Source organism: Onychomys torridus, chromosome 1, assembly GCF_903995425.1.
Source record: "Onychomys torridus chromosome 1, mOncTor1.1, whole genome shotgun sequence".
Taxonomy (NCBI): Eukaryota; Metazoa; Chordata; class Mammalia; order Rodentia; family Cricetidae; genus Onychomys; species Onychomys torridus.
In genome coordinates this window covers 4,553,420-4,568,602 of record NC_050443.1, presented here as the reverse complement: position 1 = coordinate 4,568,602, position 15,183 = coordinate 4,553,420, and the positions used below count along the sequence as shown (strand labels likewise).

General features: G+C 45.9%; 1 protein-coding gene across 1 annotated transcript in view; it reads right to left on the bottom strand.

Moving 5' to 3' along the window:
• LOC118580621 (zinc finger protein 582-like) overlaps positions 1-15,183 on the bottom strand; it is a 32,192-nt gene that overhangs the window by 12,280 nt on the left and 4,729 nt on the right. Inside the window, 1 exon segment of the mRNA XM_036182472.1 lies at positions 12,836-13,956. Within this exon segment, the coding sequence (XP_036038365.1) occupies positions 12,836-13,956 (1,121 nt within the window).

The window sequence follows — 15,183 nt, the reverse complement described above, 5'->3', positions numbered from 1 at the left end:
ACTGGCGCTCGTATCAATACACAGAGACTGATGGGGTCCCAGCGCTGAGAGGGCATGTGGACAGGAACCCAGAGACTATCTCCAATTGTCAACCGCTTGCAAAGGAAAAATTAGGTTTTCTCCCAAATGGAGTATCACTAAGTGTACACACTACACTCAAGGACAAGCTTCATGCCCAAGAAGAGATGGTCAACACAAAATGAACTCAATAGTAATTTTGGAAGTTTTTCTTTCTCTTAATGCTTTGTTGTCTGGTCATTTTTTTTTTAAACCTTACTGGTCTGTTGCTTATATATTATTATTAGGGTTTCTGATTTTGTGTTTTTATTGGTTTGTGTGTGTGTGTGTGTGTGTGTGTGTGTGTGTGTGTGTGTGTGTATCTGTGTATATGTGTTTCTCATACTTTTTCTTGGTTTGTTTTGTTTTATGCTGGTTTATTTGTTTTATTATTTGCCTTTTTTCTAAAAGGAAGAAAAATGAGGCATGGAGTTGGATGGGTGGGGAGGATCTGAGAGAAGATGATGGAAGAAAAACCATGACCAGAATACAGTGTATGAAAAAAAGTTATCTTCAATTAATAAATAATAAGATCACCTAGGAGACATAATGCTGGGCATGTCTGAGGCTGTTTCCAATGAGGTTTAACTGAAGAAGCAGATTCACCCGGTGGATGGCACCATCTCATGGGCTGAGACCTCAGGTTAATTAAAAAAGGGGACACAGAGAAAGTCAGCTCTTGGTTCATGGCTCTTTGCTTCTAGCCTTCAAATGGGACTAGTTTCCTCACACTTTGCCACCATCACTTCTGGGCCATGACGGACTGTATTCAAGGCATGACTCTTTTATTTTGCCAGGGATTTTTGTCAGAGCAATGAGAAAAATACCTGAGGCAATGGTCACTACTGCAGTATAGCAAAATCACTCTTTCCCATACACTGGAAGCCTCCTAAATTTTTATCCCCAAGCCTCCTCCCCATTACCTGGTCTGACTGTAGATAAATACTCCCACAAAAGAGCTATTTCTTCCATTTTATAGGCAAACGTGGAACTGTTCCCTTTGGAGGGTTCTGCTCCATGATTTGGCACAGTCCGTTTGAAATCCCACCCCTAAAGCCACCAGAGACAAGGGTTCCTGTCTTCCTCTACCCCAACCCCAGGGCCTTCACTATCTTCTCACTGTGGAACAATGGAACCTTAGGAATCAGCTCTGCCATTGTGTTGCCCCCCCTCCCAAGCTCACTCATTTCTCCTCCTTTCTGACCTAGATCAGAGGGGTCCCCTTTCTCCTAACAGCTCAGCCCCACTAGTATAGCTTCTGGAATGCTAGGACCTAGGACTCTTACCCCAGCAACACACAACATACAGTTCCAAAAAGCCAAACATATAAAGGATCTGATGATGCTGGGGGCTGGAGAGATGGCTCAGCAGTTAAGAGCATCTACTACTCTTGAGGACCCAGTTCAATTCCCAGCACCCACATGGCAGGTCACAGCCATCTGTAACTCCAGTTCCGGGGTATCCAACACCCCATTCTGGCCTCCACAGATGTTTGGCCTCCAGGAATACATGTGGTATATAGATATACATTCAGGCAAAACACTCATACACATAAAATAAAAATAAGTAAATCTTTAAAGAGAGACAGAGAGAATCTAATTAATGCTAACAAGGCATGGCAGTGCGTGCACACCTGCAATCTCAATAATCAGAAATCTGAGGCTGGAGACTTTCCAGGAGTTCAAGACTAGCCAATGAAACCCTGACAAAAGGAAGAAAGAAAGAAAGAAAGAAAGAAAGAAAGAAAGAAAGAAAGAAAGAAAGAAAAAAGCAAACAAACAAAGAAACAAAGAACAAAGAAAGAAAATCTCCAAGGGAGATGGCTCAGAGGGCAGAGGTACCTGTGGAGGTAGGTTTGATCCCTAGGACTCACTTGTTGGAGAGAACCAACTCCTAAAAGTTGCCGTCTAAAACACACACACACACACACACACACACACACACACACACACCCTGGTAATTTACATTTCAATTTATTTCTCACACATACAAAATACACACTGGTATTTCTCATTCCAGTCAGTCAAATGGGCACACAGTCATGGTGATATATGTGCACCCTAATAAACTTGCCTGAGGATCAGAGGACAGAGTCAGCCCTAGATTAGAAACAGAGCCAAGAAGTGGTGGCACACACCTTTAATCCCAGCACTTGAGATCTCATGCCTTTGCTTGGGAAGCACACATGTCTTTAATCCAAGGAAGTAATATGGCAGGGCAGAGAAAGTATATAAGGCGTGAGGAGACAGGAACTGACTGGAAGTCCTCTTTAGGCTGAGGATTTTGTAGAGGTAAGAACTAGTGGTTGCCTGCTCTGCTTCTCTCATCTTTCAGCTTTCACCCTGATATCTGGCTCTGGGTTTTTTATTAAAAGACCATCTAGATTTGAACACATAGTCAGACAGGCCAGACACGGGCATACTCCAGTCCTACTGTGCACTGGTCTTTCTCATGCACACTGTACTGACTGGTTTTGTGTGTCAACTTGACATAAGCTAGAGTCATCGGACAGGAAGGAGCCTCAGTTGAGGAAATGCCTCCATGAGATCTAGCTGTAAAATATTTTCTCAATTAGTGATCAATGGGTCCTCCCAGCTAATGGTGGGTGGTACCATCCCTGACTCGTGGTCCTGGGTTCTATAAGAAAGCAGGCTGAGCAATCCAGAGGAAGCTAGCCAGTAAGCAGCATCCCTCCATGGCCTCTGCATCAACTCCTGCCACCTGCCCTGCTTGAGTTCCTACCCTGACTTCCTTTGGTAGTGAACAGTGCTGTGGAAGTGTAAGCCAATAAAACCCTTTCCTCCATAACTTGTTTTATGGCCTTGGTATTTGAGCACAAAAGTAGAAACCCTAAGACACACCAGCATACAGTCTTTCACAGCCCAGTTTCTTGACATGCACATACACACAAACGTGTACCATGACCTTGCTCGTTTAACCTCTCCAAGAAGCCTCATGCATTTGTTACTTTATATATTGGTATATCTGGTTCTCATTGCATGACCTTCTTCTAAGGAGAGGTAAAACAAACATTTATTTACCCTAGATAGGGGTACCAATGACAGACCAAAGTAACAATTTCATAAAAATCAACTTGTTGAACCAATGGATTGATTGTGCTTATTTACAGAGCATAGGTAACCTCCAAACTGCTGCATCACCCCAAAGTCTCACCCTCTCATGGATGACATCTTCTTGGAAACTGCATCATGGGGTTTGCCTTTTAGTTAATCTTTCACTTCCTATGTCCTCTAACATCTCCCCAAATCACCTGTATCTAGATGGGGCACGGGGTAGGGGTAGCAAGAGAGAGCTTGAGCTGGAATCCCAGATAAGGATCCTGTGACACTCCCTCCTTCTTCTACTAGACAATATTAACATCTCCATCACCAATACCAGAGACCAAGCTGTCTCTTGTTCTTCTCAATTAGTCACTATGGCTACAGGGTCCTGTTGTCTTAGTGTTCTACTGCTGTGAGGAGACGCTGTAACCATTATATAAGAGAACTTTATATAAGAGAAAGCATTTGATTGGGGCTTGCTTATAGTTTCAGAGGTTTAGTCCGTTATCATCATGGCAGGAACACGGCAGCACACAGGCAGAACATGGAAGCACACAGGCAGACATAGTGCTGGAGGAGTAGCTGAGAGTTCTACATTCAGAACCACAGGCAGCAGGAAGAAAGAGCCACCGGGCCTGGCTTGGGCTTTTGAAACCTCAAAGCCCATCCCCAGTGACACACTTCCTCCAACAAGGCCACACCTACTCCAACAAGGCCACACTGTCTAATCCTTCTCAAGTAGTGCCCAGATGACTATGCATTCAATCCAACTTCAAGTCCCCACAGTCTATCACAGTCTCAACATTGTTTAAAAGTCCAAAGTTCAAAATCTCTTCTGAGACTTAAGGCAATCTCTTAACTGTAACCCATGTAAAACCAAATTAAAAAGTAGATCACATACTTCCAACATACATTTGAACAGAATATACATTAACATTCCAAAAGAAAGGAAAGAGAGCATAGTGAGGAAATACTGGACCAAATCATAACCCAAACCAGAAGGGCAAACTCCAAATTCTGCATCTCCATGTCTGCTGTCAAATCCTTCTTGAGATCTCAAAATCCTTTCTGCTTTGTTGACTACAATACACTTCTCTCTCTTAGGCTGGTTCCACACTCAGTCTGCAGCTACTCTTGGCAGGTATCCCATGACTCTGGCATCCCTAGCATCTTGGGGTCTCCAACACAATCCCAGCTTCATGCAATGGCTCCTCCAGGCTTCCATGCTGGGACACCCCTGACACATGCCTGGCCTCAGCAGCTTTCCTTAGCCATGGGGAGAGACTCCATAACACCTTTCTTCTATCTTGACTCCAAATCTAGAATAAAGCCAAGTTCTGCTGCTTTCTGGGGCTGGAACATGGCCCCTCTGTTTAATTACACCTCCATTGGTTTTCTGGTTTTCATGGTTTCATTCACTGCTTAAGCTTTTCTTTAATTCCTCTTCACAGGTTGAAAGTTTAGCTGGGAGGGGTGTTGCCTTGAGGTCAACAGTCCCTTTATTCCACTTAGCCTCAAGCTTTCCTTTAAACTTCTATGTCCTTGAGCACTGGCCCTAACTCTATTACACTTCCTGGGGCTCCTTTTTTCCTCAAACTGTACATTTCTCAAAAATTGTTCTTGCTCAGCTTGCTCCTTTTCCTTATAGATATGCATAAGCGTGACCACAAATAACTACAGGACACAGTCAATACTAGGTTCCTCTATCAATGTCATTCATCCAAAAGTCTTTGATTTAGCCTCAGGCAGATTTTTTTAAACAAGGGCAAAAAGCAGCCACATTCTTTGCCAAAATATTACAAGAACAATCTCTGGGCCACTCACTAATATTTTTCTCCTCTGAAACCTCTTGAGTCAGGCCATCTTATCACCGATGTCTTCCCTGCTCCAACTAGTATGGTCCATTAAACCCTGCTTAAAGCATTCAACTTCTTTCCTAATCCAAAGTCCCAAAGTCCACATTCCACCAAAAAGTAGAATGATCAGGCCTGTCACAGCAATACTCCCTGGTACTAACTTCTATTTGGTAACAGACTGCTGCTATGCACATCCTACTTTTCGCCTTGTGGGTCAGACAATACCCATCTCATGATGGACAACTCAGGTCCCATCACCTTTACAAATGGCCAAGCTATCTCTATTGTTCTTCTGAATTAGTCGATATGGCTGCAGGGTCCTGATACACTCTCTCCAACATGTCAGTGATATAATCATGAAGAACCCAAAAGGAAAATGCCATACAACACTTATACCCAGGCAAGATTCATACCTTCTATTTTCTCAAAATCAAGTCTCTAATACACACACACACACACACACACACACACACACACACACACACTTTGATGATACAGAGAATACACAAATTCAGTTTCTCTTCTTTGCAAAAACATTTCTGAAGTTTCCCCAAACACATCCAGCAAACAGTTCTGCAGAAGACACAAGCTGGGTATCTTTTCATTGAATTCAGTTCTGGGACTGTCAGGTCACAGACCCTACAGGTTAAGGGCTCAGCCCCTACGACTACCTCTGGCTTCTGATGCTAGGTGCAAGGTCTCACCTGTGCTACCGAAGGACTGGCTATAAATCAAAGTTTTCTATGAGCCCCTCACAGCTCAATCAATTTGCCTGAGTGGCTCCCAGAACTCAGTAAAACCCTTGTTTACCAGATCATTATAAAGAATATGTTTCAAGGCATATGAAGAGCTGGAGAGGTGGCCCAGCAGGTAAAGTTCTCATTCAAGCTTGAAGACCAGAATTCAATTCCCAGAACCCACATAAAAAGTTGAAGGAGAGAATCAACTCCACAAAGTTATCGCACACGCCTGTAATCACAGCACTTGGGAGGCTGAGGCAGGAAGATCGGGGTTCAAAGTCATCCTCTATTTATATAATGAGTTTGAGGACTGCCTGGGGTCCACGATACTGCCTCAAAACATCAAAACTGGCCTTCCCGGTGATTAACTTACCCTTCTGCTCCTCTCCTCTCCGGTAGGGGTTTGAGGCTGAAAATTCCTATTCCTCTAATCTCTGGCGTCTGAGATGATCAGCCCCGACCCTAACGCTACCTTGAGTCTGCCGCCATCAATCACGAACGGTCAATAAGGTACTTATTACTTTGGAGATTCCAGGCATTTAAGCGCTGTAATGCAGACCTGCCGTACGCTTCCCAGTCATCTCACACGAACTGAAAACTCACAGCCCAGTTCGTTTCACACACAATCCGGCCTGGCACACCCAGGCACGCACTTAGATCCAGACCTCCCCCGCCCATGCACACAACCCCCCGACCCCGTCGTCTGAGCCCTCGCGCCCCCAGATTGCACGCATCCGCCCCGCCTACCTCCAAGGACGCTGGCCTCTGGGAATCGCGGGGACTGCGAGGGTCTCCCCTGCCCGCAGCGCTCGGGCTCGCACTGGGCAACAACCGCCTCAACTCACGCTCCTGCGGCCTCACCCGGACGCTGTCAACCTAGGGACGCTGGGAGGGAACCGACAAGTTTTCTGTGCGCAGGCGCGGCTTCTTCCAGCCACAACAGAGAAGGAGCCGAGTCCGGGAAAGCGGGGCTTCGCGTAAAAGGGGCGTGTCCCCGGAGAAGACGGAGAGGAGAGGCGGGTCTTAGACAGAAGTGAAGGCGAGGCTAGTTAGAGGTGAGGGGCGGGGCCTGGAGAAGGGGCGGGGCTTGCGGAGAAGGGGCGGGTTCGGCGCTAAATGGAGAAGGGGGCGGGATCGTAGCGGGATAGGTGAGGGGCGGGGCTGTCGGAGAAGGGGCGGGTTCTCAGCGGAGTCAATGGTGAGGGCGGCGCTAAGCGGAGAAGGGGCGGGTCATCAGCAGTCTGAGGTGAGGGGCGGGGCTTGCGGAGAAGGGGCGGGTTCGGCGCTAAATGGATAAGGGGAGGGATCGTAGCGGGATTAGGTGAGGGGCGGGGCTTAACGAGTAGGGCGGTTCTCAGCACAGTCTGAAATGAGGGCGGGGCTTGGAGGAAGGGCGGGTTCTCAGCGGAGTCAATGGTGAGGGCGGTGCTAAACGGAGAAGGGGCGTGTAAACAGCGGACCCCTGAAGGGGCGGGGCTTGCGGAGGAAGGGCGGGTTCTCAGCGGAGTCAATGGTGAGTGAGGGTGGCGCTAAGCGGAGAAGGGGCGGGTCATCAGGGTAGCCACAGGTAAAGGGCGGGGCTTGTGAAGAAGAGCCCTGTCTAACGCTGCTCTGCTACAGAAGGGATGAGAGCTGGGACCTTGTGTGACTGGGTGCGTGATGATGCAGAGCGGGACGCCCAGGGTTTCTGGGCGTGTCAGAGCGACTGGTGCGCCAGCTCTACGTTAAGCCTCCCACTCTGCCTAGAGACCGCAAGCGTCCCTAGTTACCAGCCACGAGCGCTACTCAGAGGACGTCTTCTTGAGGTCTGTGTCCCTGTTACTTCACCAACCTCGGTCCTTGACGTTAGTGTTTGAGGCTATGATTGTTCTTTTTCTTTTTGAGGGAGGAGATAGGAGGTGATCTCTAGCCCAGACTAGCCTCCGAACTGGCTATGTAGCCAAGGGTAACTTTGAACTCCTGATCCTTCTGTATCTCTCAAACGCTTAAAGGAGTGAGCCCGCGACATCAAGCTTGGAAGTTTGATCTTTTCGGGCTCAGCTTTGCTACAGCAAGAACAGCCACTATTCTGCATCTGATCGCCTCCTCCCTCCCACTCACGTTGACCACCTCTGTGGCCATCAAATCAGCATATTTTTTCACCTGCAAAATGGGAATGTCACTATTAGTGTTGGGAGCAGTGACTACGACAACGTCATAGGAGCCAAGCTACAAGAGTCAGGCTTTTTCTGCTCCTTGCCAAAGTGGAAATTATCCCTGCCTTTGAAGGACCAAGAAATCAATACTTGTATCAAAAGCTGAAATAAATCAAACGAGGCCATTTGGATGAAGAGAGAAGGAAAGAAACAGACACAGTTCCCTGACTTCTTAGATCTTATGGCCCACAGATGGAGACAGACCTGACAAATGATGGGGGAAAAAAGGCTATATAAAAATACAAAGTAGGAAGTATGTGTCACACTTTTCCTATTTTCTTCAGTTAACAATTCAACATCGTTGAAAACCTTTTTCATAAAAGATACCTTCTGGTCATCATCAACTCTGTCTTGACTCTACCTGGAAATCAAAGGCTTGGCCTCACAACCTCCCCCACTATTTGTGACAGAAATCCCAAATTTTGGTTATTTTTGCCTGTGTTTCTGACTCGAAAGTGGGATTTCCACTGCCCTCACTTCTTGAGTTCTATTAATTTGCTAGAGGGAGAGATATCAAAGAAACACTTTTTTTCTTTCTTGTTGTTTATTCTAGGAGACTTTAAAGGACATGAATGAACAGGTTGAGATATTTAAGACAAAATCCAGAAGAACCCTGAGAATTGGAGCTTCTAACCCCAGAGAATTGAAGTGTTTTTCTGAAAGCCTCGAAGTATTTTTTTGTTGGGGGTGTGAGGGGGGACTAAGGCTTCATTAGGTAGGCATGACTGACTAATCATCCTTTATCCCCCACCCCACCCCTAGAGCTGTGAGTTACGGCTGTCATAGCATTTGATTGGTTTCTCTGGCAACTAGCCAGTTCCCTGTAGTCTCGTAAAGACCTTAACAGATCACTGGGTGATCTCACTGGGTGTAGTGGCTCATTCCTGTCATCTCAGCACTTTGAGGAGCTGAGGCAGGAGAATTGCCACAAGTTGAAGGCCAGCTTTGGTTTCATGGTGAATTCCAGGCCATGGTAGGCTAGAATGAGGATTGTGTTTCAAAACACTTTTAGTTCCTAGGAGCTGGAGATGCAGAAGTGAAGAAAAAGTAAACTTGCCAAACAAAACTTTTAATCACCTCATTTGCAGAAACTCATACATGATTGAAAAGGCCTTTTTATAAATAACCAAAGACTATCTTTCCACTCCTTGAGATGTGGAAAGGATAGGTAGGTGATAGAAAGGTAAAGATAAATATATGGTAGCTGAGTAGACAAATTACATGAATTAATGATAGATGGGAAGACAGATGATGGATGAATAGCTAGACAGACAGTGAATGGATGGACAGACAGAAACCTCCTTGCTGTTCTCACCATCTAGACATCCTCTCTTCTGACTTTCTGCACCTTTTCATGTTCCTAGAGAGAGGACAGGTTGGTCTAATCCAATCCTGAGTTAAGGGACAGGAATATAAAGCTCCTCAAGTGGTTGTTTCTACAGTGGGGGAGGGGATGCCAGAATCCAAATCCTAGCTCAACAAAACAATGTCTAGTGAAATTTATTCTTACTTCTGTCCTGTAAAGCTGTCCACAAGGGATCAGAAGATATTAGACGATATTAACCCAATCAGGGGTTGACCAAAAAAGACATGAAAGCTCTTTTAATAATTTTTTGGTAAAAGCACCAAGGTAGTGAGAGATGTTTCACAGTACTACAGTGCCACCTGCTGGAAAAAGTGTTTAAATACACCTTGTTTTGGTGTTTTTGAGACAGGGTTTCTCTGTGTAGCCCTGGCTATTCCATAGACCAGGATTGGCTTAGGACTCAGAGATCTGCCTAGAGGCCTCTACTGGGATTAAAGGCATGCACTACCACACCAGAAACCCTTTAAAAAGAAAAAGGTGGAATATTGTTGCCCAAACTGGCCTGGAAGTTCTGGGGTCCAGTGATGCTCCCTCCTCAATCTTCTAAATAACTCTACTCCACATCACCACACCCAGCCAACGTGTTTGCAACATGTGGGCTAGTTTGGGGCCTACTACTAAGATGTTGCTCTGATAAACCAAACCTTTCTCCCATGCTTCCCCAGGCCGGACATACACATACCGGGACCAGTTAGCCCAGACTCAATGCCTTGCAAAGCAGGAATTCCTTAATCCACTGGTAACAGTGTGTTCACGTACTCAGTAGGCCTGGCTTCCAGACCAATTCTAATTTCACTGGAAGGAATGATGGGCAGCATCCTTCTCATGGACTCCTAAAAGACCACCAGCTTAATGGGATTTTGATTCCCAGAGGTTTCCCTAAGAGCCTGGGTCCAACTCACTGAAGAGAACTGGCAGCTAGCGGCAGTTAAATGGTGGCAGATGTCCAGACCCAGCCACAGTTCTCAAGCTGGGTTGCAAGTGAGTGAGGCTGCACCATCTAAGTACCTACTGTTAGCTCTCCAGCCCGGAGATGATCGCGTGGCTGTATCCACCCCCCCCCCCCCCCATCCCCATCCCCCCCCATTCCCATCACCCTCATCCCCATCACCCCCACTCCCATCACTCCCACCCCCATCACCCCTACCCCCACCCCCAACACCAATACCCCCAACACCCAATGACTGATGTGGGAGGGCTAGATCTGGCACTAGGTTGGGGCATCTCTTGGAGGATGCAGTAGTAGCTATTTGTTCCTTCACATTGAGTGCCATCAAAGGCCCTTCACCCTGAGGGATGTTTTTGTTGTTGCATCTTTCATTAGAACATGAACTTCTTTTCCAGAAGATCCCAACAGCCAATTCAGAGACACACTTGCCACTCGGAGATGCACAGGAGGCTGGAATATTCGAATCTGTTATCTTCAGAGTTTGTTTTGGTTTGTTTTTTGAGACAGGTTTCTCTGTGTAACCCTGGCGGTCCTGGAACTAGCTCTGTAGACCAAACTGCCCTCCACCTCCCAAGGGCTGAGATTAAAGGCCTGTGCCACCATGCCCAACCTATCTTCAGATTCTAAAGCAAGAAGCAGATACTAACAATAACGGGTATGGCTGATGGGTAAGCAGCTAAAATTTACCAGTGACACAAGACCAAAGGATGTCCCAAAACCAATCTAGACATGTAGAAACTAAGAAATACTGTCCAAAATCAAGACTATTCCTGAAATAGGATGAAGTAACTGAGAATAATGTAAGAATCAGACACAGGGCAGTGTGGGATATGCCTTTGCCCTGTGTGAATATATGTCACCGTGAGTAGGTTAATAAAGAAGATGATTGACGTATAGCCAGAGAGGTAGAGGTTAGGTGGCACTGGCAGATCAAAAGAGAGCATGAAGAAGAGGAGTCTCAGAATCTCAAGGAGATGAACTTGCCATACTGAGAAAAGGTACCAAGCCATGTGGCAGAGCACAGATAAGAAATATGGATTAAGGGGTTGGGGATTTAGCTCAGTGGTAGAGCACTTGCCTAAAGGCCCTGGGTTCGGTCTTCAGCTCTGGCAAAAAAAAAAAAAAAATGGGTTAATTTAAAAGTTAGATAGTAACAAGCATGAGCTAATGGCCAAGCATTTACAATTAATAAGTCTCAGTGTGGTTATTTGAGAACAGCTGCCAGGATGTATTCAAAATTTTGGCCCTCTTGCCCTCAGTCTTAAAGATTAAAGAGCCCCAAAATTAAAGAGCAACCAGGGCTACACAGGAATACTTTGCTCAGACCCTAATTACATAAACAACTACATTTAGAAACAAGTCTTTGGGCTTCAAAAGTATGTAAAACTTTTTTTTTTCCATTTTATCTGTTGACTGGGTGCTTGGTAGTTTCATTTTTTTTTTTTTTTAAGACAGTGCGTCAATATGTAGCCCAAGCTGGCCTTGAACTTGGGGCAATCCTCCTGCCTTAGCTTCCCAAGACCTGGGATTATAAGCATGTACCACTATGCATGGCTGTTTTATAGTTCTGAATCCTTCACTTAGTATGTTTGAGTACTCATTCAGCTTTCCATATACAAGCACGTATTCAAAACCTGTAAACCATCCCTCTGGGATTAAAAAAATATATGTGTGTTTTGAATCACAAAAGGGGCCAGTGAGACTGCTCAGTGGGTAAGCCTAGTCATCTAAGCTCAACCTCTGGAACCCACATAAATGAGTAACTCCACCAAGTTGTCCTCTGATCTCTATACACACGTGTGTGCACACACACATACACAGAAGTCTTTATAAAAGTCTTTTAATTCTTCTGGATATAGCTCTTGGGGGTGGGGTTGTTGTTTTATGACAGGGTCTCAGTGTGCAGCCAACTGGCCTGGAACGCACAGAGATCTACCAGCCTCTGCCTCCCAAGTGCTAGAATTCAAGAATGTTACCACACCCCGGATATAGCTTTATTTCTTACTTTTCTTAACATGTAAAATGATCGATTTGTTCTTTTTATTGCCACACATGGTGTCTGCAGGATTTATCTCATGGTTAACCCAGGAGTCATTTGGCTTCCCTGCGACTAAAGCTGGGCATGTGGCACATACTTTTAACATCCCAGCATTCAGAGGGCAGAGGCAGGCCGACCTCCAGGAGTTCCAGGCCATCCTGGTGTACATAGCAAATTCTAGGCCAGCCAAGCCTACATTAGAAAGACTGTATCTCAAAAACAAAATAAAATGAAAAAGCCACATAAAACCCATGACTAGATTCTGGGGAGTGTTGGGAGACAAAATTATTTCCGACCTTTGCCTGTTCTTTGATTTAGAAAACTCTAAATTGAGGCATCTTATTAGCAGGTTCATTTAGCTTCCCTTTCTCCAAGATGCACAAGCCGTAATCACCCTATGCCAATGGGCTCCTTGTGTTACTTCCGTTCCGGTGGTTGCTTGCCAGCACAAACTCCCTGATGATTAATAGCGGGTAAGTGCCGAGGGACGGCTTTTCTACATTTATTATGTTCACACGTGTTCCTCTATTGCGCCGTTGGGGATGCTGAACAGTGGCTGGATCGTGACTTACACTCCTCCCACATCCCTTGTAGGGCTTTTCCTTGGAATAGCTCATCTGATGTTGAATCAGTTGTGAGCAATGACTGAAGGCCTTCCCACATTCCTCACACTCATATGGCTTCTCATGTGTATGAATTTTATAGTGGACTGTGAGATGGGAGACCCGCTTGAAGGCCCTATTGCAAACCTTACACTGGTAAGGTTTCTCTCCAGTATGAATTCTCTGATGTTGCTTAAGCTGCGAGTTCACTCTAAAGGTCTTGCCACATGCCTTACACTCATAAGGTTTCTCTCCAGTATGAATTCGCTGATGTCGGATAAGAGTGGATCCTTGATTAAAAGCCTTCCCACAGTCTTTACATTCAAAGAGTTTCTTGCCAGTATGAACAGTGTGATGTTGAATCAGCTGAGACCTATGACTAAAGGTCTTCCCACACTCCTTACACACACAGGGCTTTTCACCAGTATGAATTCTGTGATGTACTTTAAGATGCGAGATCCGATTGAAGGCCTTGCTGCAGTCCTTACATTGATAGGGTTTCTCCCCAGTATGGATTCGCTGATGCTCAATCAGCTGTGAGCTTCGACTGAAGGCTTTAGCACAGTCTTTACATTCATAAGGTTTCTCACCTGAATGAACTCTCTGGTGTTGTATGAAATTTGAGCCAGAATTGAAGGCCTTCCCACATTCTTTACATTCATAAGGCTTCTTGCCAGAATGAATATTCTCATGCTGGATTAGTCGTGAACCATACTTAAAGGCCTTCCCACACTCCCTACATGTGTAGGCCTTCTCAGTAGTAGGAATTCCTTGATTAATACAGAATTCCTTGTGCCACAAATCTTTTTTGCATGTGTTATATTGACAGGACTTTCTCTGGGAAAAAGTAAGAGGTGCTTGCTGGTGTAAAGTGGGCATTTCCTCATGACTGACTAACACAGGACTGGCATTTCTGTCTGGCTTTCCGGGTTGTCTGTCAGACAGGCCTTTGTCTTCCCCATCATCCTGGAAGCTCAAGCTCTCAAGAGCACAGCTTGCAAGGCCTCCCATTTTCACCCACTGTGGCGACTCCGTTTCATTAACGCGTGGCTTTGCAGACAGTATTTTGGCACCGTATCCGGATTCCAATGCTGAAACAGAAGTGGAACAGAAAATGGTTATTTTTCTTCTTCCAGGAAAAGAAACTACAGTCGAAGCTGGCAGGTTCTCAGGGGGATCACCAATGAGAGACACATGCCTCTGCTCCCTCCTCCTGCCTGCCACTGCTCAGCATTCTTGTCAGGGCTCCCAACTTGGTGGTGTCTGTCTCACACAAGTGTCCCAGGAGGATAGCTGGAGAGGCGGGAGCCTTCACACAAGGGACTAGCCAAGCAACCATGGGAGGAGGCAGGCATGAAGAGTCATTTCCTTGTTTATGGGTGATCTGGCTGACCAAAACATAGCCATGATTGCCCTTGGAACCACCCTGATGTTTATTAGATTCTAACTTGTGCTGGGGGCCCAGCACCTATAATTAATTACCTGTTCATGGTTTTATTCACTATGACTAATGTCCCTTGTTTTTTCTCTTCTTCTGTTGTTGTTGTTTTGGTTTTGGTTTTTTTGAGACAGGGTTGGTTCCTTGATGTAGCCCTGGAACTAGCTCTGTAGCCCAGGCTGGCCTCAAACGCACAGCAATCTGCCTGCCTCTGCCTCTGCCTCCCAAGTGCTGGGGTTAAAGGCGTGCGCCACCACGTCCAGCCACTAATGACCTTTCTAATAAATCCTTGCCAGACTTTTAAGAAGCATGGGAAGCTCCGACCCCTATACACTCTTGAATATGGCTAAGCAATCCAAAATCAGGCAAGCAGAGAGGTGGAGGAGGCCACCCTAGAAATGAAGAGAGGGGGGAAAACAGGGTTGCTGAACTGGTTCAAAACACCGGCGTAGCGCTGAGCCATGCTTAGAAACACACTAGTAGATTCTACAAAAACAGAACTCAAGCAGGGCTTCCGGGGTTGTGCAGGAACAGCTACAAGAACCCGTCCACTTGATTTGGTGGCGGTAACATGGGTGTACAAACCTGACAGCATTCATCAGCATGTAAGAGGTAAATTATACTGTGCCGGATGCACTGAGGATGGATCAGGTGATGGTTGCCCATGTTCTTAATATTGCTGAACTGTATGCTTAAAGAATGGTTAAGATGGCAGCTTCTGTTATGTGTATTTTATCATGCCTGTAAAAAGAAGTGATGGGAAGGGTGGGCGACTAGATCCTTGACCTACCTGAGCACTTAAGGGCATGTGTGGGAGAAAAAAATAAACCAAAGGGCACGCTGACACACTTGTCTACCAGGACATGGTGGCAACACAGCA